Raw genomic sequence first — 26,043 nt, forward strand, 5'->3', positions numbered from 1 at the left:
TTTTTACCTTTGTCTCTCTTGTTTTTAAATTTTCTTTTAGGCATAATAAGTTCTTGAAATGAGAAGAGTATAAGTATAAAATGTTTTTATTATTCTAAAAACCTTTAATTCTTTATAGAATACTGTCATCAAAAATCTAGAAATAGTCTAATTTTAGAGCACCAAATAAATACAGGTAATGTTAATGGCTTGAGCATTTAATATCTGATTAAATGAGCAATCCTATTTATCTTTTAAAAAACAGACATAACCCCGATGATGAGGGAAGCCAAGAGTTGAAAATAACTGTTAAAACAAAGGGAGAAATTAGTGCTGACAACTAATATTTGTCAGTATACAGAAATAAATCACCCAAGGTCATTTACCCTACTTAGGTTAAGAAGAGATTGTTAAAAGGTTAGTATATATTAGTTACACTTTTCTTTGGGTTAATGTGGCCATTCATCTTGGGACCTAAGTCCAAAGCAGGACTGATCCATCAATGGACTCCAAAACAAACATCTTTTATAAGTGAAAAGTATTTTGCTGAAATAAAAATTTCATTTAATGAAGGTAAGAATTCTACAAAGCTCAGATTAAAAGCCTTCTGGGAAGGAGGGAGGAAAAACAGTCTGCTTAAAGATTGTACTAAACAAGTGATTCAGTGAATAGTTATCATCTAATTCCTTTCTGTAGTATATGATCTATCTTTTTTTCCTCTGAAGGCCTCAAAGAGTCAGCAAAAGAAATGGGGATATTTTATTACTCATCTACTTTAACATTCACTATTGCAAATGGACAACGTGCATATACATCATATACATACAAGCATAAACTATTCCAATAAATTACTTCTGTAAACTGACTCTGAAAATAAACTGGTAATAAAATAAATACCAAATAAAGGAAAAAGCAAATGAACATATACTGGGAAAGGAACACGCATAGCAACTGATGATCAACTAAATACAAGCAATAAATTAGTTAGAGGTCATACAATAAAGGATTCCTTTACTCTATAATACTCACATGCAACATTCTATAATAGTTTGAAGGTCTTACCTGGTTTTTATACAAAAAAACAAACAAAACAAAAACAACCTCATAGAAAACACTCATTACTTTAGTAAGTAAGCTTTAAAAAAATTAATAAAGCTTTGCTCCACCCACAAATCTAGTGTATCTAGTTTATGCCACTTTAAACAGTTTTAATTCCTAGGTGCTGAAGAGAGTGCAGTTTAGTCTTAATGTCCACATAGCTGCTTTTATAGGAAGTTCAGCTAATTCTCACTTTTTAACATGTATGTTAACGCAGTCTGAACTACTCTGGTTATACTCTTATAAACTGATTTCCTCCTCAATCCTCAGTCTCTACGTTGAGTTGGTTCCAAGCCATCCCAACAGATACAAAAATCTGCAGCTGCTCAAATCCTTTATATAGATTATCACAGTATTTGCATATAATCTCTAGATTACTTATAATACCCAATTCAATTCAAAAGCCATTTAAAAATTATTATATTGCTAGGGAATATAACAAGAAAAGTCTGTACATGTATGTTCAGTACAGATAAAAATTCTAAGCATTTTACTATTCAAATCCACCCACATGGAAACCACAGACAAGGAAGACTGACTAGACCATTAATACTCTCTACCTTCGACTCACATTGCTATTTAGATGACCTATAAGAAATAATTTGAATTTGGCAGATTACCTGCTGGCTATCATTTTAATATTACATTTTCTTATGCATTTACTCACCATACTTGAGGGCGGATACACCCCATGAGGCTGAGACTGTGCTTGGACACTAGAAGCTGTATGCCCCGGTGCTGTGCCAGTAGAATGTGCCTGTTCATGTTGGGAGCCATAGGAAACTGTCTGTTGGCTGCTCACTCGAGATTCTGTGAAGACTGATGATCCCTGACCACTGTCAACTGTTCCATCAGCTGAAGGATAAATGAAACATCAGAGGGACGGAGGTGGAAGAGGGAGAGGTTGTTCATATTTTAGACTCATTACATTAATGTTATTGGTTACTTCTTTGTTCAAATTTGGAGTAAATTTTAAAAAATAAATAGCAGTATTATAAAGTAGATTTCTATATTTAAATGAGAGACTTGTGCAAAAAAGTAGTAATCTTAAAAAAAATTTATCGTTAGGCAGTAGTGGCACATGCCTTTAATCCCAGCACTTGGAAAGCAGAGGAAGGTGGATGTCTGAGTTCGAGGCCAGCCTGGTCAACAGAGATAGTTCCACGACAACCAGGGCTACAAAGAGAAACCCTGTCTCTAAAAACAAAACAAAATAGCAACAACAACAAAACAAAAATTTTCTCTGATTATCACTGAATGATATCATCATCTTAAACTTTACCCAACTTCCAGTTCTTACTCTGTGGAGACCTGTGTCTACTTTATGTTAAACACTTAATTCAATTACTGAGCATTGGTCTCATCAGCCTTTGGTCTGCTATGTAGTTTTGCTAAAAGAGCTGAACCAGTTTAATAGCTTCTATTATAAATAGCAAAATTTATTCACCTTTCATTACTTACATATTTAATTTGAAGGAACTGAATAAAACAGATAACCTAGAAACTCAAAACGTCAGGACACTAGATGTTTTCAAATATCATTGTAACAGAAGCACAATTTCTCAGTGTTTCACCTTTCTATTAATCATGGGTGTAAGAATGGAAACAATCAATCGAGAGCATCTGCTGTAGGATGTTCTGTATGTTGTGAATATGTGTTGCTCTGATTGGTTGATAAATAAAATGCTGATTGGTCAGTAGTCAGGCAGGAAGTACAGGCGGGATAAGCAGACAAGGGAGAATTCTGGGAAGAGGAAGGCTGAGTCAGTAGATGCCAACCCGCCATTCAGGGAGCAGCATGTAATGGCACACAGGTAAAGCCACAGAAAACGTGGCGACATATAGATTAACAGAAATGGGCTGAGTTTAAGTGTAGGAGCTAGTCAGTAGTAAGCCTAAGCTAATGGTCAAGTAGTTGGTAATTAATATAAGCCTCTGTGTGTTTACTTGGGAGATGAGAGTGGGAGAGATTTGTCCCGACTGCTGGCCAGCTGGGACACAGGCAACCTTCTGACTATAAGCATAACCAACACATTTGCTTATTTCCCTCAACACTTACATAACACAGATATACTAGGCTGCTGATACTGTAGCTGTTGATGTTGATCTGCCTCGGGTTCTTCAGGCTCTACTTGTGTAGAAACTGAAGCAGAAGTGGTGGTAACAGTAGGTATGCCGGTACTAGCAGAAGAGAGCTGCTGAATTCCTGCCTGGGAAACACTTGGTTGTTGTTCGTTCTGATGTTTGAGACTGTTCTCTTCCTGTTTTCTTTTTTCTTGCTCCTCTCGCACCAACTGCCGCTGTTCTCGTTTTCTCTTAATTAATGACACCCTGTCTTTGATAGCTTTAGCCATGGTCTTGTGATCACCTTCACAGACATACCCAGACTCAACCTATAGAATAAAACAGTATATTAGGAAAAACAGGATCTCTAGAGAAAATGACTTCAAACCAAACCAAACAACACTGTAGAAAAGTAGGCTAGTCTTTTTTGGAGGAGTGCATTTGTGTATTTTACAATGCGGTACAGTTGGCCTCAAACTTGGAATCCTCTTGCCTCAGCTTCCAAGTACTGAAATTACAGATGTGTGCCATTATCATCAGACACCTTAGGATTCTTCTTACCCAAACACTAAAATTGTCTGCATTATATGTTTCCCCACAATTGTGGTAAACAAACAGAGTGGATCCTACCATTTCTATAGAAAATTACATAAAATTAACAATAAAAATAAGTAGCTCTTTCATATCTGACCCTTTCTCTACTATTCAGTAGTTTTTTATAAATTCAAGTAAGGCTATTAAATGACTCCCTTTGTATAATAACTGGCTATTTTAGGCACTGTGGTATACCTATATTTGGTTAAGGGTTTCCTTTTATACATATTTAAAGTAAGGACACATCAGAGTGATTAGTGATTTTTGATCTTGAAAACATCTTTCTTTCAAAGTAAAAACTGTTTTCACAATATTTATTTTTACTATTTAAATACGTGTGTGCACGTGTATGCAGTGGCCAGAGGCATCTAATCCCCCAGTGCTGAAGTTACAGGAAGCTATGAACTGCTTTGATTTGGGTAACTGCTGAGCTACCTCTCCAACCACTAAAGTGAAAATACCTTATAATTCTGTATCTCTCTATAGTGCTTATAATGATGGATCAAAAGCTAACAATGTTTAGAAATAATTCCAAACTTGGTAAGACTGGATATGCCTATAATCTTAGCACTTGGGGGACAGGATGACCATGAGTTCAATGTTCCTCAAACAAAACAGTATAACTAACACATTTTGACTAGAGTCAGCTACTAAGGAGAAGTTATTCACCTTTATAGACTTTCAGAAAGACTCCAGAATACATTCCAGTCTATTTCATCCATCCACTTATACTTACATATTATTTTCCTCAAATTAAAAAATAAGAAAACTAAAATCAAACCACAATATCAAAACAATACCGAAAACTACAAAGAAAGGACTTAAAGAAGAATCATAGGAAAATCCCCCTATCCAAAGACAAACATATGGGATCAACACAACCTCATCAAATGTTTTTTTCTTTCTATTAGTATCAGTATACATAATATACATAAATCTACAACATTTAAGGGCCAATTTACCATTTCTTGGGCAACATCTTCTGGTACATCCCTCTCCAAGTCAAAAGAAAACTCAATAGCTTCATTGTCTTTGTATTTTCCCTTTAATTTCTTAATATCTTCAATACGGAGCCATAATTTAATAGCTATCTTTTCTCCATCATCTTCTTCTGCTAATTCTACCCGTACCCCTGTTTCCTCCTGGAAAAAGGCATGGTTCAAAAGGTCTTTGATGGAATATCTTTCAAAGAAAAAGAAAATTAAAAAAAAAGTCATTAGTTTGAAAACATATTTTTCTTTCTCTTTCTGAGACAATATCTCACTACGTTGTTCAGGCTGGCTTCAGACTACAAAGCACTTTCAGGCATGAGAATGACTTTCAAATGTATGTGTGTGTTTACTGTTACTTAATTAAGGAAAAAATAATCTATGACAGAAAAACAAAGGAAAATTTGTGATTCATTTTAACATTATTCCATCTGAATGTTAATGTTATAGAGTTGTAAGTAAGTGTGTGTAAGTGTGTGTGTGTGTGTGTGTGTGTGTGTGTGTGTGTGTGTGTGTGTGTTGGCAATGGGATCCAAGAACTTACACATGCTAGACAAGCACTTCTACATCCCCAGCCAACCGTCATGTGCCAATATATTGACAGGGACAATTTTTAAACCAAATGATCTAAACTTTTTGTTTTTGGTTTTTCGAGACAGGGTTTCTCTGTGCAGTTTTGGTGCCTGTCCTGGATCTTGCTCTGTAGACCATGTTGGCCTCGAACTCACAGAGATCCGCTTGGCTTTGCCTCTCCAGTGCTGGGATTAAAGACATGCGCCACCGCCACCCGGCCAAATGATCTAATCTTATTAGTTAGTAGGATATGATTATGGAAATAATGCATAGAATATCAAAGCTTCAAAATACCATAGACACACAGAAAAATAAATGAATGAATGAATGAATAATATCTGAGGCCACCTTGTCTGGATCTCAAACAATAACTATCCAATGGAATATCATTTCCTGATTATTGGGGTTTTTTTTTAATTTTTTTTTAATGTATACAGTGTTGTTCTGCCTGCAGGCCTGAAGAGGGCACCAGATTTCATTAATAGATGGCTATGAGCCACCATGTGGTAGCTGGGAATTGAACTCAGAACCTCTGGAAGACCAGCCAGTGCTCTTAACCTCTGAGCCATCTCTCCAGCCCCATTTCCTGACCATTATAAAATGAAGGCAGAGGAAGGTTAAGATTCTTTCTCAAAGTTCTACAGTTATAAATGATATAATCATAACTAAAACATAAATTCATTGATTTCTAGTTTGGTACTTTCTACAATAGCAATCTTTATTTACTACAATAAATCCCTTCAATTCCTTATCAACAACTTGTGGATTAGGCAAGTCAAGGCTGGTTGCATAACAATCAATCTTTTTAAAAAAATATTATATTTATTTTATGTACATTGGCACAAGGGTGTTGGATCACTGGGAACTGGAGTTACAGACAGTTGTGAGCTGTCATGTGGGTGCGGGAATTGGACCTGGGTCCTTTGGAAGAAGAGCCAGTGCTCCCAACCGCTGAGTCATCTGTCCAGCCCTACAATCAATCTTCTTTACATAAAATACCAGTAATCAAAGAAAACTTTTCCATCCAGAAACAGAATAATGTTTTAAGACTCAAAACAAGCCGGGCGGTGGTGGCGCACGCCTTTAATCCCAGCACTCGGGAGGCAGAGCCAGGCGGATCTCTGTGAGTTCGAGGCCAGCCTGGGCTACCAAGTGAGTTCCAGGAAAAGGCGCAAAGCTACACAGAGAAACCCTGTCTCGAAAAACCAAAAAAAAAAAAAAAAAAAAAAAAAAGACTCAAAACAAATATCCCTTTTTTTACACTGAAAAAGTCTTAAAAGAGCTTCTAAGGCCTGCATATTTCAAAATAGAAACTCATAACTAAATATCTGCTGAACAGTCTGAAAGATCATGATGTTGAGCTCTTCTAAATAACAAAGTTTTGAAAAGAACATGAGACTAGAAGAGTCAAGATACGGAATTCTTGAATTTTGCTGATATGCCCAATTGTGCCCACATTTGAGGAGATAGGTTATGTTCAATTTACAGTTTATATTTGTATTAATTAGGATGGTGTGATTTTTGTTTTTAGGCTGGTATGGGGGGTGGTGGTAAAGGCAGATTATTTTTCAAATACAGATCATATCTTTGGCAAGCCTACAGGTGACCCATCAGCTACACTGAATAACAGATACTTGACACTCTTCTCAGAAAAGTTCTATTTGTACAAATGACCAAGCCAGATCTCCTCCTAAGTCTTGGGTGAAATCTCCTTTTACTCAAAGGAATTTTGATGTTTTGCTCTTTTTCAATCCTGGCATAATAGTAGAAAAATAAAGACCTGTATAGCTAAGTTGATTTTCAAGAGCCAAGATTTTACTTTACTTTCAAACTTCAGTGGGAAAATGATTAAGGAATGGATTTGTTGCATTGGAAAATGAACTCTACTGTAGAGTTTTCTAAATTATTATATTGTTATAAGTAGTTTTCATTGAATGTAGAGACTATGCTTAGGGTGTTTCTGGCTTAAACATTAAACTTAATGGACTTAAACATCACCAAAACACATTTTTACAGTTACAGTGAGCAAATCTGAGTAGGTTCAATGGAAATACTCCAATTTTTAAAAAATGTTATATGCTATGAATGGAAAAACGGAACACAAGTATTAAATATACCTCACGTTGTTCAGGCAAGAAGTAACTTACCTTTCATCTTTGTTTTGACGGATACATCCCTCAATAATTTCCTTCACTTCAGGAATTGCTACTTTGTCAAAACTGGCTGGCTTCACTCCCTAAAATCCAAAAAAAATAGCCATAAAAACCCATTAATGAGAAGAGAATCCTGACTTTTTTTTTTAAAAAAACAGGCTGCCTTCTTAATATCCTGGCCTTTTTTTTCTGAAGTATCAGCAGGAACCATGTAGGGATCAGAGGTAGGAAGTGGCAATCTCAAGAAACAATAAGTAATATGGCAGCTTTTACTCTTACAGAAAAAAAATAGGCTGCGGACATCATCTTTCCTCATTTAAAATAGTATCCAGGTGTTCTACTTGGTTAGAAAATCTTTTGCTCAACCTTGCAAACTAACACATTGATTAATTTAGCCTTTATTCTGGTCATTGAACCCAGGGGTAGCTATGAATTCACAGAGTTTGGTAAGCATCATATTATACAGTACTATTCTAAAAACTTAAAACAAAGAATTATGGGTTAGTATTGATTTGGCAGGATAACCAAGGAGCCAACTTTACATAAATAAAACAGAAAAATGAGAACCAGGAACTGTTGTATAAGTCTATAAACCCAACACTTGGGAAGCAGAGGCAGGAGGATCGCTCATTCAAGGTTATCCTTGGAGTAATATGTTAGAATGAAACCTCTGATCAGGTTCCTCTCACAGATACTAATAGGCATCCTACTAGGGCACTGTCTATGAGCCCCCAGATAGAAGACTTGCTGATACCCCTGGGAATGTTACACCTTCATCCTTATGCCCTTCCCTGCATCCAGCCTGGGAATCACGAGTCTGGCTACAGAATCTCTCTATGAATAACTCCCTTCTTCTCTTCCTTTCAAAGGTCTCAAAAGAAACTCCCTCCCCTGCCACTCAGATCTTGAATCTCTTAGGAAAGGGACTCTCCTCAGAGCTTCTGCCATGCTATTTTGCCTTTGTCAGTAGGTTCTTGGAAATAATAATATAATAAAATGTTTCTAAGAATCCTATGTGAGTGAAAAGGGGGTTCAAGGCCATGAGTAGATATATTAATCAGCTTAGTCAACCTAAGGCTGTCTTCCTCCACTTGACCCTGGTACCTCTGGCCATTTTCCTACCAGGTCACAAGGACACCTCCACCAAGTACGTACACATTATCTACAAAGATCTCCTTGGTGGACTCATTCCTCATAGGCTTTGTAGTCTTATTCCTTCTGCTCTGGGCTGGCATCTACCTATGAGCCCCTAAAAGCAACCTACCAGGCAACTTCACCAAATTTCTGATTTTATAATTATTTTTTTTTACCACCGTTACATGTGTCCCACCTGCTGATTACAATAAATTCAGATTTGACAAAAATAAACAACCTCTTCTAATAAACTCCTTAGTGCCCACCCACAATGGCTGAACCCACACTCATCAATCACTAAGAAAATGCTTGACAGTCTTGCCTACAGGTCCATCTTATGGAGGTATTTTCTTAATTGAGGTTCCTTCCCTTAAGATGACTTCAGCTTGTGTCATGTTGACATAAAACTATCCAGCACACAGTGACAGTTCAGAATTTTCATGAGATATAAATTCTTTGGCCAGATGTGGTGACACATGTCTTTAATTCTAGCACTCTAGAGGCAGAGGCAGAGGCAAGCAGATCACTATGTGTTACAAGGCCAGCCTGGTCTGCATAGTGAATTCCAGGATATCCAGGGCTATGTAGAGAGATTCTGTCTGGGTAGGTAAGTAAGTACTGTAAATCACCTAGTAAATCTTTGTAAAATAGCACTATTTGGAGGTAATTTAGAAGGAAAAGGATTCAGTATTGATTGTCATTTCATTTTAGTAATGAAGAATTCAGGGACAGCACCAGGCACAGTGGCATACTCCTTTAAGTTTGAGAAAAGCCTGATTAACATAGTTCTAGGCAAGCTAAAGGCTACCGAGTGCAACTCCGTCTAAAAACGAAACCCAAAACCAAAATAAAAACAGTCTACAAAAGGAATTCAGATACATATACCAACATGCTGTATAAGTGGTGGTATGAATCTATAAACACATAGATGGGGGAGGGAGCTTGCTCTGAAAACAAGTTACATAATTCTAATCATCTGTATAGTCTCAGTTATATATATAAAACTAGTGATAACTGGATCACAGAAAGGTAATCTCTCACAAGTCTAAATAAAACACAGTAGTCTGACTTTCTTATCTGTGGTTCACTTTTCACTGTTTTAGTTATTTTCAATCAACTGTAGTCTGAAAGTATTAGTTTTTGTCTTGATTCTGTTCAAGAAACCACCTTGTTAAGACAATATTTCATTTTCCATGAGTTATTATTTCTAATTTCCTGTTATGCTTAATACATACTTACACACACACACACACACACACACACACACACACACACACACACACACACACACATTTATGTAAAACTTCATTATAGGTATACTAAGTCTGAGGAAAATATATTATCACTAGTTTCAGGCATCCACTGGAATTATACACTGAACGATTTGGTGTAAATAAAAAACCTATTAAACATGGAAGTTAAATACAGATTTGGTTAATTCTCATTAATTACCCATTGCATTCTTTCAAGCACTGATTTGGAGAATTGTGCTCCTGATGCTAACTTTTCACAGCAGGTAACTGTGTAGTAGAGTGAAAGCCTAAAGTCATATGCAGGTAATTTGAAAGCTTAATTCTGAGAATGACTACAAAGATCTTTTTTGGTAGGTTTTCCCCTCTTTTCAAACACATAAGTGGTCCCAAAATATCATCCTTCACATAATTTTGTTTGAGACTCTCATACAGGCATATGTGTCTTGGTATCAAGTCTATCCCCATTCCCCCCACCAATCCATGAACACACACACCCTTTGATTAAAGCCACTGAGTCCACTTATTACTGCCAGTATACATTTGGGTGTAGGATCACCCATTGAATCCTGGGAAGTAACCTCTTAGGGGCTGAACCCTTGAAGGAAAATGACTCTTTCTCTCCTAGCAATTTCCAATAGCTCCTCAGGCAGGCTGGTAGTCTGCCTTATTTTACCCAGGTCTTGTACATGCTGTCACAAATGCTGTGAGTACATGTGTGCAGCTGCCTTACTATATCCAGAAAACACTTTTTTACTGTAGTCATCCACTGCCTCGAGCTCTTACAATCTTTCCAACTCTTCTTCCATGATGATGTCTGAGCCTTGGAAGGAGGGCATGTGATACAGATGTCCTATTTAGGTTTGAACACTGTGAAGTCTCTTATTCCCTGCACACTGACCAGTAGTGGGTCTCTATGCTAATCACCATCTACTGCAAAAAGAAGTTTCTTTGATGTGAGTTGAGAGAAGTTATAACATATGGGCATAATGATAGAGATACCATTATGAGTCACTTTAAAATTATGCCTCCTTAGCAGAATAATAGTAGTAAGTTCCAGGACAGTCAGAGCTACACAGTGAGACCCCCATCTTGGAAAAACTACCCCCTCAAGTACCAAAAAGCAAAACAAAAAGGGGGATTTGGTTACCCCCATAACATCCTGCCACTATTTCACCAATGAACTTATTTTGCCAGGGCAATCCTCATCTTAGCTCACTGGATTCACAGCTGAGGAAGACTGATGGTGAATTACTCCCCACTCCCAGTAACATGCATAGCACCTTCCAGAACTAAAAAAGCTAGCTAGTAGGGATGAAGCTTCTAGGCTGTTACAAGGCTTTGCTTTTTCCACGTTCTAGGACTCAAGTATGCAGTACCTTCAGCAACAGAGTCTTACCATCAAGTTCCAGGTGGCAATGGCCTGTCTATGGGACCCACTAACCAACAACTCCGCCAAGGGGAGTAACTGTTCTCCCCTCTCCCCTTACCTCAGCTACAGGGAAATTCCATGTAAACTCTTTATATATGTGTACATATTTTAAAGAAAGCTTCTACAGTAGTAGGCTTCCATGTGGCATTTCTGAAAGTCTTTCGTATCAGTTGTCCCTACCCATACTCAGTCCTCTACCCTGCCCTCCTAAGCCCCACCCCACTTAATCCTCCCTGCTCTATAATACACTATTCCTCTTGAGATCAGCCTGCCCCTGCCTTCCAAGTGCTGGAATTTTAAAGTGTCATTCCCCTTTCATACCACCTGCACTGTGTCTCTCCACTTCAGTCACGCCTCCCATGGCCCCTTATTAATTCCCTGACTTCCATAGGTACTCAACTTAAATCACATATCTAGAGTTAAAGGTGGCATCCAGATATGAGATAGAACATGCAATGTTTGTCTTTCTGGGTCTGGGTTAACTCATTCAAAATTTCTTCTTTTGAGAACTGTTAGTTTCATGTTGCAGTCTTATTTGGGTTGTTTGTTTTCTTGATGGTTTCTTTTGGGGGTGGGGGGAGGTTTGAAGACAGGTTTTGTCTATATAGCAGCTCTGACTGTCCTAGAACTCACTCTGTCGACTGGGCTGGCCTTGAACTCAGAGTTCCGCCTATCTCTGCCTCCTGGGTGGTGGGATTAAAGTTAGTATTTAGTATTCTAAAGACTAACCCTCCAACATAGATATAAAGTTTTTTTTTTCTCATTCTGTAGACTGCCTTTTTACTTGAATGACTGTGTCCTTTGCTATATAGAAGCTTTTTAGTTTTGAGATTCCATTTATAAATTGCTGATTTTAATGTCTATGTTACCAGAGTCCTGTTCAAAAAGTTATTACCTCTGTTTATAAGTTGAAGTGTATTTGCTACTCTTAACTCTTATATATTAAGGATATTGGTCTTATGTTGAGGTCCTTGATCTATCTGGAGTTCAATTTTGTGTAGGGAGAGAGAGATAAGAATCTAGTTTCATTGTTCTTCATGTAACCAACCAACTTGACTAGGACCATTTGTTGAAGATGCTCTCTTTTCTATGTATATTTTGGTCTCTTTGTAAAAAATATCAGAGATGGTGACACCCACAGCAGTGTTTCGTCTTGCAACCCCCCCCCCCCCCCAGACAGGGCTTCTCTGTGTAGCTTTGGAGCCTGTCCTGGATTTCAAGAGATCTGCTTCTCACGCCCCCCCCCCCCCCCCCCCCCCCAGTGCTGGGATTAATGGCATGCGCCACCACCACTGGGCTACTTGTCTTGGAATTTTGATGAGGATCACAGTAATCTGTAGATTGCTTTTGGTAGAATGGCCATTTTTATAATATTAATCCTACCAACTGGGCATAGGAAGTCTTTACCTCTTTAGTTGTCTTCTTCAGTGTCTTTAAGTTTTCACTGTACAAGTTTTTCCCTTCCTTGGTTGGATTTATTACAAAATTATTATTATTATTTTCAGGCTATGATGAATGGGATTGTTATCCAGATTTCTTTCTTGATATGTTTGCTGCTGGTATCTAAGAAGGCTACTGAGTTTTATGTGCTAAGGTTGTATTCTGCTACTTTGCTGAATGTGTTTATCAGCAGCCAGAGTTTTCTAGTAGAGGCTTTAGAGTCTTTTATGCATAGAGTCATATCATCTGCAAATAAGAATACTTTAGTTTCATTCTTTCCCATTTGTATCACTGTTAACACCTTCAATCATATTATCGCTCTAGCTTAGACTGCAAGCACTATACTAATAGTAGTGGAGAACATAGACACTCTTGTCTTACTCCTGATTTTAGCAGAAATGTTCTTCATGCAGTTCTAATGAAAACGAAAATAATACTGCTGAAGTCAAAAGATGCTATGATAGATCAAAGGGGGTATTTCAAATTTAAGACTAAAAGAAGTAGAAAACAGGGGTTGTATTTCAGTTGGTACAGTACTTGCTTAACATGTATGAAGTCCTGGGTTGATCTCCAACACAGCATAAGCTGAAACTGGTGTTACATGACTAATCCTGCCACTCAGGAGGTGGAAGCAAGAGGATCAGAGATTCAAGAATATCATCTGTTACAAAGCAAGTTCAAGGTCAGCCTAGGTTACATGAGACCTTGTACCAAAAAAACAAAAATAAAACCACAAGTGCTGTGGTACACAGGCAGTTGTGGATATACATGCATATCATCACTAAAACTGTAATAAAAAAAGATAGAACCACCTTAAAGCAATTTTACGGATGTCTTACACTAAAAGTTGATAATTTGAGTTTTCTCCTTTATATTGGCTTTTTGTTTTCTACAATAAAGCAATACAGCATAAAGTAAACTTAAATGGGAAAAAAAACACCTAAAATACGATTGGTAAGCAATTGTCTGAAACAGATTTGGGTATAACAGGTAGAATGTAGTTGGACTTCGTATATGAAGACACTTCAAATGCTACAGAAAAATAACCAAACCAACAGAAAATTTGATAAGGAAAACTGTGACTTCACCCATAATACAGTATCTCAAGGGAATGTGTTTAAACTACTGGCAGTACCACATTAAAGTAGGATGGCAAATATGTACTGACTTCTGTATCAATGTAGGAAGGACATAAGAAGGTCTCCTAAACCTCCTTTCATCCCTGATGATCCTTAATTGTCATCTTATTAATAACCCTATTCATGCAAACATATACACATCCATGTCTTTGTAAATCATAATTTTTATCTACTAGCTAATAAAAAAATGGAAGATAAAGCAAAACCAATAATTGTGTACAGCATGTCTTCAAATATATTAGTTTTACTGTTGTTTAAATCTATACTAAAAGTTAGATACAGATGGTTCCTTATGCATACCCAGAAGCTACTGTGGCCTTAGACAATGTACTGTAAATGGCAAGGTAGCCAATAAAACTGAGATATAACTTATTAGTCCATAAGTTGATAATAAAAGATTAAGATATTACCCACCTAGATATTGGAAAAGTAAATAAAAATCTCACCAGTCAGCCAAAATGCTCAGAAAAGCCTTTAAAAAATAATATGTAAGAATGTATAAATGTATTAACATTTATAATATAATATAGTATAAGAATGTATAAATTTAGTATTAACAAACAAGTAAAGTATATAAAATGAGTACAAAGTTCTACTGGCCTGAAAGTGACCTACAGGGGAGCCATCTGAGACACTAGGTAAGAATGTACTCAAAGCAAGGTTTGTGAGATACACATCACACTCACAGGCTTTTTGTTTTTAAGATATAAGAACTTAATAACATTTTTAAAAACTTGATCTAGATTATTGTAAAACATGATTTTTAGCACCAGAAAGAGCAGTAATAACAAAATTTTCTTGTGATAAAATTTCATCTTATTTCAATAGAGATGATTAACTTAAAAGCCCTACAACCCTGCAAAAGCAACCACTTTTCTTTACTCCTTAACTCAGTTCTACTTGGTGGTATTCCAACCAGTAAAAGCAAATATATTTCCCATCTTTTCGGAGTAAGTTAGAAAATACAAAACCAAAAAGAATACTAAAATAGAAAAAAATGGGTTACTCTTAAAAAACAAAAAAAACTAAGTTTTATTCACTGAGGACACATACTCTTCTTACTCCACTCATCAGAACCAGCAACTCAGCTCCAAATGTATTCTTGCTTTATTGTTTTAATTCACAGGTTCTATCTTTGGGCAATCATGTCTCAACATATACACAACTCCTTCAAACACAGGAGAATAGCTTACTTCTCTCCTTTAAGTGACACTTCTCTCCTTTAAGTGACATAAAATTATGCACTTTCTCATTTTGTTTTGAGATGTTGTCTCAAAGTCACTTCTCTAATATAGCATATAGAGTATAAAAACTGAGTAATTTTTTACTCCAAAGAGATAATACAAGACAAATGTTTATCAAATATGTTGCTTTATTTGAACTAAAAAATTTTAGGGACTCTGACTTCTTTAATTCTGTATGTTTATGGTTGTCAACTAATCTGCTAGAAACACAGAAATGAGTCATAGTAGAGAATTCTTTGGCTCAATCTTCAATTTCTTAAAATTGTCAGGAATTGTCTCAAAGCTTAAGTTTCAAATGGTTGTCCTAACCATTCATAATTGAGAAAAACACACTTTCTCACACAGAATAAACATAGAACATTAATTAACTTCCTTCAGCAGTTTAAGTGAAACTTCCTATATACATCATCAGAAAGGCTACAATATGCCCTATGTAGAGACCAGAAATTCTTACCTCATTTATACAATCCTTTTGAGAGCAGCAGCAGCAATGAGAATTTACAATAACAAATACTGAGCAAAAATCTGTCTTCATAAAATCCATGAGAAAAGGCAAAACGGATTTGTTAAGAGTTTAGAGAAAAATTAAACGGAAAGCGAATAGAAATACAAACTACCAGAACAACTTAGCCCACAGCATAAGGAAGACAAATGTCAAAGTCAGACTGGAGCACAGTTTCTTGTTTAATAGCCATGCTTCCCAACTCTAACCGAGCTTGCTCTACTCAGCCAACAGATCCTTGGATAAGCAATGGGGACTTTTATTTGCTCAAAGCTCCACCTACTACATCCAAAAGTTCTGCCTCCTTGACTTTGAAATCTACCTTGGAGACTTTTCTGTATGTAACACTAGATACCTACCTACTAAAACACTTCCTTCATACCAATCATGTTGAAATTATGCTTTATTTAAAAGTGGGGGGGGGGAGGAATTTAGCACAGCCAACAGAGCAAATTCAGAGTAATCATCAAGCAGGAACATTGGTAGTTACCCAATTAACTTATACTTTCACTGGTTGTTTTTTCAGAGGACCCAGGTTTGATGACTCCCACCAACCACACGGCGGCTCACAACCATATGTAACTCCTGTTTCAGGAGATCTGATGTCTTCTTCTGGCCTCCATGAGCACCAGGTACACAAGTGGTACATAGAAATAAATGCAGGCAAACCAATGCACATTAAAAAAAAAAAAAAAAAAAAAAAAAGAAGAAGCCGGGCGGTGGTGGCACACGCCTTTAATCCCAGCACTCGGGAGGCAGAGCCAGGCGGATCTCTGTGAGTTCGAGGCCAGCCTGGGCTACCAAGTGAGTTCCAGGAAAAGGCACAAAGCTACACAGAGAAACCCTGTCTCGAAAATCCAAAAAAAAAAAAAAAGAAAGAAAGAAAGAAATTCGTTTTTTGAAAGTATGCACAATAGCTCCTCTGTTTTATCAATTGAAAAGGTAGTGATATTAGGGCTGGAGATATAGTTCAGTGGCAGAATGCTTGCTGAGCATGCATGAAGCCCTGAGTTCAATTCTCATTAAACTGCTTTTCCACTTCCTCATAGCTTTTAAAAAACAGTAGTGAAATGGTATACAAAAGCAGTAAAGGTTTCTATTTCTTTTCCCTCCTATTAAAAGCCTTAGCATGTGCAGACATTTCCTAGGGAAAAAAAATTTCACAGCCCCACATAAAAGCTACTTTGAATTTAAGTGTTGTTAAATTTTCCTTCATAGTAAAGAAAGCACTGCTTGTGGCATTGTTATAATGGGTAGTAAAATAAAGCTGTATCCTCTGTAATGGTATGAGACTGAATCCCAAAGAGGACAGCATATGCCAAGGTTTCAATCACTAAAAGTATAGTAAGGGTTGGATGCTATTTGGTGCAAATACTTCTACTCTAGGGATAGTTGGGTGACTGAGTGGGTAAAACCACTTTGCCACTGAGCCTGATCTGAGAGTTCAATCCATTAGACCCAGATATTGGAAGGAGAGAAAAAGGCTCCTGAAAAAAAGTTGTCTTCTGACCTCCATAAACATTACTGTGACGCATTAGTCCCACAACACAAAATAAATGCAACTTAAAAACAAAACAAGCCGGGCGGTGGTGGCGCACGCCTTTAATCCCAGCACTCGGGAGGCAGAGGCAGGTGGATCTTTGTGAGTTCGAGGCCAGCCTGGTCTACAGAGCGAGATCCAGGAAAAGGCACAAAGCTACACAGAGAAACCCTGTCTCAAAAAACCAAAAACAAAACAAAACAAACACCGCTTCTATTCCAGTTAGAAATGCACTAATTCTAACAGACTATATCTCAAAGCAGCTACTAGTAGTTTCTGGCTCAATATTTATCACTATTAATTAAGTAGTCTAAGATGTCAGGTTTTTGGCAGAAAAACAAAAGTTCTTTTAACTTACACATATGAGGAAGATTGCTTAAGACTATGCTTGGCTAACTCAAAGAGCTTTAAAAAAATGCTTTTCCCATGCTTAAGATATGGGTATATGGGCTGGAGAGATGGCTCAGCAGTTGAGAGCACTAGCTGTTCTTCCAGAGGACTTGAGTTCAATTCCAAGCACCCACATGGCAGGCTCACAACTGTCTATAACTTCTGTTCCAGGGGATCCTACACCTCAAAACATACATGCAGGCAAAACACCAATGCACTAAAAATAAAAATAAATTTAAAAAAAAGATGTAGGTATTAGAACAACCTAAACGAGTACAGCTTTTTTGGTTGTTGTTCACAACAGACACAAACATCTAGACTCTGTGAAAATAAACCTTTTCTGGGCTTGCTTCAGCAACACATACAAAAATCAGGAGTGACACAGCCGTATATCAGAATGGCTCCTGTGTAAGGATGACATACAAATTTGTGGTACACTCTTATTTTTTGAAAAAAATAAATCAATCTTTCCTACAAATTAAGAGTTTCTAATATCTATAATACTACCATTACATTCAAGGAATGGAAACAAAGAGTCCATGCTAAATTAACCTTAGCTTAAAAAGATGGGGTGTTAGTAATCAGAATTTAATTTTAATGCAAAAGAAATAAAGCAGTGATTTGGGGAGGTAACAAAACCAGCATAAAAATGTCATTTTACCTGACCAGAAATGTTAAGCTATTGGAGGAGTAAGATGGTACAAACAGCAGAACTGTTTACCTGCTTAAACAAATAAACAAGCGAACAAACCTCTTATCTTTGTTTGTTTTAAGAACTCACAGACAGTAGTAATTATATAAACCACCATAGCCATAAGTAATCTTTATCTTTTATATTTTTATATTTTCCTAAAATATTATTATGCTTAATGTACTTAAAATATATTCCCCTTTCCCTGAATAGCTGTTTTAGTGTTTAAATCCTACAGCACAACCAAAAACTTGAATGTAAAGAAGAACCAATTCTTTTATTAAAGAACTGTAGTTTTATAATTATATACTTAAATCAGTATTTTTCAAACATCAATAAGCTTTGACTTTTTTGTCAGTTTGTATATCTGGTTTCTACAAGGAAGGCTAAATTCATTCCAATTTGCTTTTAAATGTGGTCTTTGCCACAACTAAATCTAAAATGCAGTATTTTTGAATGAAATTTAATTATCAATTTTTGTACAGTATTGTTTACTATTTTTAAATTCTCTTCTTTCAATTGGGAGAGTCTTTTTTCTTCAATTGTATTTATTACTGCATTTCTCAATATAAACATATTCCATTGCATCTTTTATATTTTTGAACATTCATATGAAAGTTATCAATTCAAGGCTGATTGCTGAATGTCTAGTCCAATGAGTGCTAATATTGCATTAACTTGAGCACCTAGAATAAGACATAGTCTAATGGTTTGGTTAATGGTAGGGTAAAAGCTAGAACTCAAATATTCCAGTGTCAAATTCAATGTTACTTCTACTACATGCTTTCTACTTCACCTGTCTACCCTTATTTCCCCAGATAAGTCAAATTGATTACTTGTTCAGTGAATGCTTAAAATACATTTCCATCAATAATATTTTTTTCAGTCGGGTTTGTGGTGATGCAAGCCTTTAATCCCAGAACCCAGCACAGGCAGGTTGATCTCTGAATTCGAGGCCAGCCATGACCACATAGAGAAACTCTATCTGGAAAAACCAATCAACCAACCAATGAAATAAATAAATAAAAATAGTACTTTTTCTATGATGCTCCCTCTACTATGAAGGACATTCTCTTTGGGCTCAATAAACATCTTCCCAATCTCTGATTCAATATTAAGTAATAATAATAATACCCACCCACTCCCAGTAAGTCCAGTCAAATTATTACTTGTTTGTTCAATGTATACTTAATGGATATTTCTACTGATGAAACATTTCCTCCTCCCCTTTTTTTTAGTCATTTAAGTCTTATGATTTTTTAAAAGTACACCTTAAATTATATATAGCAGTACACTAAAAAAAGCAACAATTATGAAGTATTTCTATTCTCTTAGCACACTAGCATGTGGTACTAACAAGAGATCAGAAATTTCAGTATTGCTGAAATGTGCTTAAATAAGAAAACTGTCTTTATATACTGTCAGTTTTTATTCTGTCTACTGCATTGGGAATTAAAGACTTATATTCAGGATTTGCTGAGGAATTCTAAAGAATTTTACAATTTTTTTAAACACCTCCCCCAAGCAGAATGACACCCCAAACTATCACTTTTAAATTTAGAATCACAGGAGAGTAACAGAATGTTTCCGAAAGTCAAACAGAATGTTAAGATACAACTTGTGATATCTTTTCACTTACAATCCAAATTTATAAAAGGGCAAAATTTATTAAAGAATCTTTTCAGCTAATTCCAGGTGTTTTTTTTTTCTAGCATAGCACAAAGAAGTCTGCTAAAAAATAAATTTTTTTAAACTTTAAAAACTAATCAAGAATTGGTGTCGCTTGTTTCTAGAACAAAGAGAAAACTGTAGAAAAGAGTGAACTGTAATCTGTTATATAAAAACTAGAAGGAACTTTACCCTAATGGCTTTAATTCTGTTTTTTCCATACAAAGTGTTCAAGCTTTGCAATCCAAAGGCTAATGGAATAAGTGACAAAGTCAAATCACACAAACAAAGTAATTAAAAATCCCCATTATTTTTAACCTGGTTGTTAAGCAGCTGGATTCAGCCAGAATCTTGCTGGTATGAACCATTAGTTTACAGGTATTTGAACATACCATATAATTCCATTGGAAAACAAGCCTCTTCAAATGCCCTACCAAATGGAGCTGGCTCTATGAAAGGAAATTAGCTTGCCTCATGATTCCCTAAGGCTCATTACTCTGGATACATGAAAGCCAAGGTATTGCTCCAGCCTCAAATGCACTATCCTTCATATAAACATTGATGCTGTGGTGTACTAAAGTTTTAAACTCTTTTAATAACATACAAAAACTTGTGCTACTTTTCCTCTTCCATACTGAAGATTGAACCTACGGCCAAGTACATTCTAGATAAGTGTTCTATTGCTGAGCTATATTCCCATACCCATCTTTTAAATTTTACTTTAAGATAGAGTCTCACAAAGTTCTGAGTTCACTCTGTAGTTCAAGCAGAGCTTAATCTGTCAATCCTACTACCTTAGCCTCCCATAGCTGGATTAGTACCCTTACTTGGATCTTTTCACTGCCAAAGCATAAATTTGAGATAACTGGATCAAATGACAAGTATAACATATAACTAAGCAGTTTTTCTGTGCAGCACAAGGATCCCAGACATTTACGTAAGGCCCTACAAAGTGCAGTATGGGGATCTTACGTATGAACTCGTGTTATCTATAGCTCATAAGACTGGTTTTTTTATTCATGGAATTTTTGTTGCTTTTGGTTTTGGTTTTTTAAGACAGGGTTTTTCTGTGTAGCCTGGCTATCCTGGAACTTGCTCTGTAGACTAGGCTGGCTCGAACTCAGAGACTGCCTCCTGAATGCTGGGACTAAGGGTGTGTACTGGGATTAAAGGCATGTGCCACCACTACCTTGGCTAGGGATTATTATTTTTTTAAATACCCAGAGAAAAAAGTTTTAAAAGAACAAGCAAAGGACAAAAATGTTATTATCTGTCTTTATGTCTTGTTTTTGGACTCTGCTACTAAGTACCACTCATTGTATTAAGCAAAATGTTAAAACTTTAAAGTCTGTGTTACCTGTGAAATGAAGGTATTATCTATTTATCACAATACAAAAATTAGAATGAAATAGTCTATTTAAGGGACTTTTGCAAGGCAACTGACAAAATTAAAGGAAATATCAGCTTCTCCTACCCAATTTAAAGCTTGGCTTCATGTGAATGAAGCTTATTAAACACATTTAATTTAATACAATTTGTATTTATACATTAGGGACAACTAATTTCACCACTACTCATGTTATAGTAATATTAGTAATAATAGCAATATCCAACAAGTGCTGAATAACAAGTATATAAGCAGGACTTTTTTTTTTCTTAAGTTTTATATGTCTTTCTCAATTAACACTTTAGGCTCAGAGGAATTAAAAAACTTGCAGCTAGGTTCGCAGCTAGGAAACATTCCTGGGATATGAATTCAAGCAGATCAAACTCCAAACTGTGTTTTACTCACTTCTTATAGTCTGTACTCATGTATTTATTTCACAAATACTGGCTGACTGCTTACAACTTGCGAATCACTGCATTACAGATAAGTCTTCATTCTGTAATGTCAGTTCCTATTATTTGAAAATATTGCCTTATTTTTTAACTGATACCCATTCTTCATCATAAGATGAAGAACAAAGGGCCTGTGTCTTTTGCTACTTTTCTAGAGGACTGCTTATGTTTGAGGCAACAAATGTCTAGACAATACAATAATTTCATGTAATTATATAAGCAACAATGATCACTGTTAAAATAAGCCTCATTGAAATATAGTATATAAAACTCGAATTCAAATTAGGACATTAAATTTAAAAAGGCACATTGTGATAAAAGCCATGAAAAATAAAATGAAGGTGGAATTAAAGTATGTATATATTTTAAGAACTCCTTTTTAGATAGGTTAGTAGGGAAAGCCTTCCTAAGCATATTAACATTAAAAGAAAAGATCTGAATGCATTACAGGTATGATACACATAGTGTATTATCAGTGCATTTATTTCTCCAATTATTAAACCAGTCTGCATTTACTACTTTCATATCAGCACGTATACAGGTTAAAATGCCCTCATATCATAATTGACACTACAGTATTAGTTAATTCAATATAACATTTGATTTAAGCTGGATCTCTGAGACCAGAACTCTTGATATTTTCCAGATGTGCAATTGTTTAATGATCACCTAGAATTTCACAATCTCTTATAAGCAACAGATAAATAATAGCATCTACTTGCTCTTCCAAATCATGGGTAGTGGAAGAATTTAACTGTACATCCAAGTGTTAATGGAATACACCAACCACTAAAACCTCTATCTTGTTCAGTGCTGTAACTATTAAACAATCAAGTAATTGTGAAAATAGAAAAAAAAACTCATGCTTACTTAGGAAAAAAGAAACTTGTTCTTGAGAGGCATAGGAAATAGATAATATCAAAACAGATCACAGAATGGGTAGCAATGCTAGTATGACTTCTTCCATTAATCCTTGGGATGCTATTGGCAAAGAGTGCCAGCAACAGGACTGAAAAGACGGCGTCGTGATTAAGAGTACATGCTACTTTTCCAAAGGCCCCAGGTTTGATTTCCAGTCCCAACATGGTGGTTCATAACAGTCTCTACTACAGTTCCAGGAGATCTGAAGCCTTCTTCTGGCCTCCCTGGGCACCATGCACGCATGTGATGCACAGAAAAAACATACAAGGAAAACACTCATGCAAAAGAAATTAAAAAACGAAACAAACAAACAAAAAAAGAGTGCCAAAAAAACTAGGCTGTTGGTTCATTTCTTCATATAAGATTACTGTCTCAGGCCAGGCGGTGGTGGCGCATGCCTTTAAAATCCCAGCACTCGGGAGGCAGAGCCAGGAGGATCTCTGTGAGTTTGAGGACAGCCTGGTCTACAGAGCGAGATCAGTACAGGAACCAAAACTACACAGAGAAACCCTATCTTGAAAAACCAAATAAGATTACCGTCTCAAAATAGTCTTCCCCAGGGAAAAGCACCACATCTCACCCTACCTACCCTGTGGTTATCCAGTACCAAGTAGTCAGTCCTGAGACCATATACATACTGATATGTATTACGTGGACTGATTAATTGTATTTATGAATATGAATATACATGCATATATTCATACACATAGATTTTGAGAGATAGCAAGGGGTGAATGGGAAGGGTTGGAAGGAGAAAAGGGAAGGGGAAATCCTATAATTGTATCAGAAATTTTAAAATGTATTTTAAAAAAATTACCTTCTCAGTATACCTGCTCAGATCAAATTCTTAGTTTAAACATACTTTCTCAGGAATACTATCTTTGACTCTCCCAAGAAGAGTAAAATTCCCTAATTTCATTATGTGTATATATAATATCCATTTGGTTTAGTGAATGACTTTCAACATGCCCACCGTTCCTAGTATACTATAAAATTTCTAGAGACTATTAAAGCATCTATCTTACTCAATGCTATGTCCACAACACACAGAAGATACAAAATGGAGGTAGAGGTATGGTTCAGTTGGTAGAGTACATGTCTAGCATGCATGCAGTCCCAAGTTTGATCCCCAACATGATGGCAGCACATGCCATCCTAGCACTCAGGAGTTGAAAGTAAGAGGTCAAGGTCATCTTTGACTACATTGCAAGTTTAATGACAGCCTGTCTCCAAAAACTGGACAAGGTAAGACTAGGTGTGATGGTGCATACCTTTAATCCTAGGACTTGGGAGGCAGACATAGGCAGATCTCTGTTAGTTTATGCTAGTCTGGTCTAAAAAGTAAGCTGAGGGCAGTCTTATCTCAAAAGAGAGAGGGGTGGGGGAGAAACAGACAGAAGAAGGGAGAGGAGGAAAAAGAGAAACAATTAATTGATGTTATATAATTAATTATGAAAAATAAATTTTGAAAAACCAGGCATGGTAGCTTGCCTCTATAGTCTCAGCACTTTAGAGGCTAAGGCAGAAGAATTGCTATGAGTCTGGGTCAGCCTGGGAAATACAGGAAGACCCTGTCTCAAAAGACAAAACAACAAAAACTTAGAACTAAAGCTCATGGGTTCATGTGAACAGAATTCTGGGATATTTTGGCCTAGGAAGCTAAGCCCAAGAGTCTTTGTAATCAATTACTGATAGGTAGGACATAAACAATAGACCTTGACTAGAAACCAAAAATTGAGAACTGGTGTGTGTATGGTGTTAGGAAACTAACCTCTCTGAATGGATGACCAAACATCAACATGTTTCTTTAATAAGCATGTAGTAGGTAAGCAGAGTATATTAGCATTTTAAAATTAGTTTAATTTACACCTGAGGCAGATTTAAAAGAGAGACTGCTACATCAATCTTATTTAACAGTAGTCACTATTGCTTATATATATAATTACATAAAGTAATTGTTGTGTAGGCATTTATTTAAATGTACCCACATTAATATCAGAGCCTCAAATACAAGCAATCTTTTATTAAAGTAACAAAAGACACAGTTCCCTTTGACATCTCACTGGAAGCCAAAAAATAAGAATGAATATCAGTTAAAAACAAGATAAGTATTTCCAAATATATGAACGGCCGGTGCAGAATTAAAGACTATAGATACTTTAGAAGTATATTTGTAAAGACTAGAAATGTTAAGTCCGAAAACAGCTTTGACAAGATGTTATCTTAAACAGAAAAGCAAACAACAACAAAACAGCAGAGCAATTTCCTTTTCCAATAAGGCAGAAGCCTCCCTTCCTTAGGAAATTGTTTTAGAAAAATTATCTTAAAACTTGTGAGGGTTATTAAATAAAATATGGTTTGCTTTTACCCTCAGAAAACAAACTGAAGATAGGCTAAAAATTATTAAACCCCACAGTCCCTACCCTCACAACACAGAAAGGAACTTTATTCAGAAATTATAATTTTGAGATTTTAGAATTTTTACAGTAGCAAGAGAATGGACGAAGATTTCAGATGCCACCTACTCTTGGAATTTTCACTGTTAAAAATTAATTTTCGGCCGGGCGGTGGTGGCGCACGCCTTTAATCCCAGCACTTGGGAGGCAGAGGCAGGCTGATCTCTGTGAGTTCGAGGCCAGCCTGGGCTACAAAGTGAGTTCCAGGAAAGGCGCAAAGCTACACAGAGAAACCCTGTCTCGAAAAACTTTTAACTACAATTGGGATTCCTTTAATTGAAATGTTTTTCAAAATATTGATAGTCTATACCATGTCGTATGCTATAAAATAAATATAAACAAGCATTTAATAAATCAAGCTCTAAGAAAATGAATAACTTGTAAAATACTACTTGCATTATCCTTTGTGTTAGTTATGATCTGATTGTGTCCACCTAAAAATTTGATGTTAAAATATAACACCCAACAGGATGGTATTCAGAAGTACAACCTTTGGCATGTGGTTAGGTAATGAGTGCATGAAATAAACTTAATAAACTTAATAAAAAGAATCTTTCACCAGGAAAGGACAATATGAAAAGACACTATGCACGAAGACTGGATCTTCCATAGATACTGAAGCTGAAGGCATCTTTATCTTGAACTTACCAGCTTCTAGGAACTGAGAAATAAACTAAATAAACAAATGAATAAATAAACCTGGACTGGAGAGATAGCCGAGTGGTTAAGAGCACTGGTTGTTCTTCCAGAGTTCTAGAATTCATTTCCCAGCACCCACATACAGGGTTCACAACTATCTGTAATGTGATCTGATGCCCTCTTCTGGCATAAAGGTGTACATGCAGATAGAGCATTAATATACATAAAATAAATTTAAAAATCTTTTAAAAAAAAAAAAGATTAGAACATTGTTCTTGATCCCTCTCCAGGAAGAAAGCTATAGATTC

At 36.2% G+C, this 26,043-nt stretch overlaps 1 protein-coding gene across 1 annotated transcript in view; it reads right to left on the minus strand.

Moving 5' to 3' along the window:
• Wnk1 (WNK lysine deficient protein kinase 1) overlaps positions 1-26,043 on the minus strand; it is a 145,740-nt gene that overhangs the window by 53,698 nt on the left and 65,999 nt on the right. Inside the window, 4 exon segments of the mRNA XM_052721955.1 lie at positions 1,745-1,932; positions 3,137-3,470; positions 4,698-4,917; positions 7,445-7,533. Coding sequence (XP_052577915.1) covers positions 1,745-1,932; positions 3,137-3,470; positions 4,698-4,917; positions 7,445-7,533 — 831 coding nt within the window.

Source organism: Peromyscus californicus, unplaced genomic scaffold (assembly GCF_007827085.1).
Source record: "Peromyscus californicus insignis strain IS unplaced genomic scaffold, ASM782708v3 Scaffold_6__1_contigs__length_162567912, whole genome shotgun sequence".
In the NCBI taxonomy this organism is placed as follows: Eukaryota; Metazoa; Chordata; class Mammalia; order Rodentia; family Cricetidae; genus Peromyscus; species Peromyscus californicus.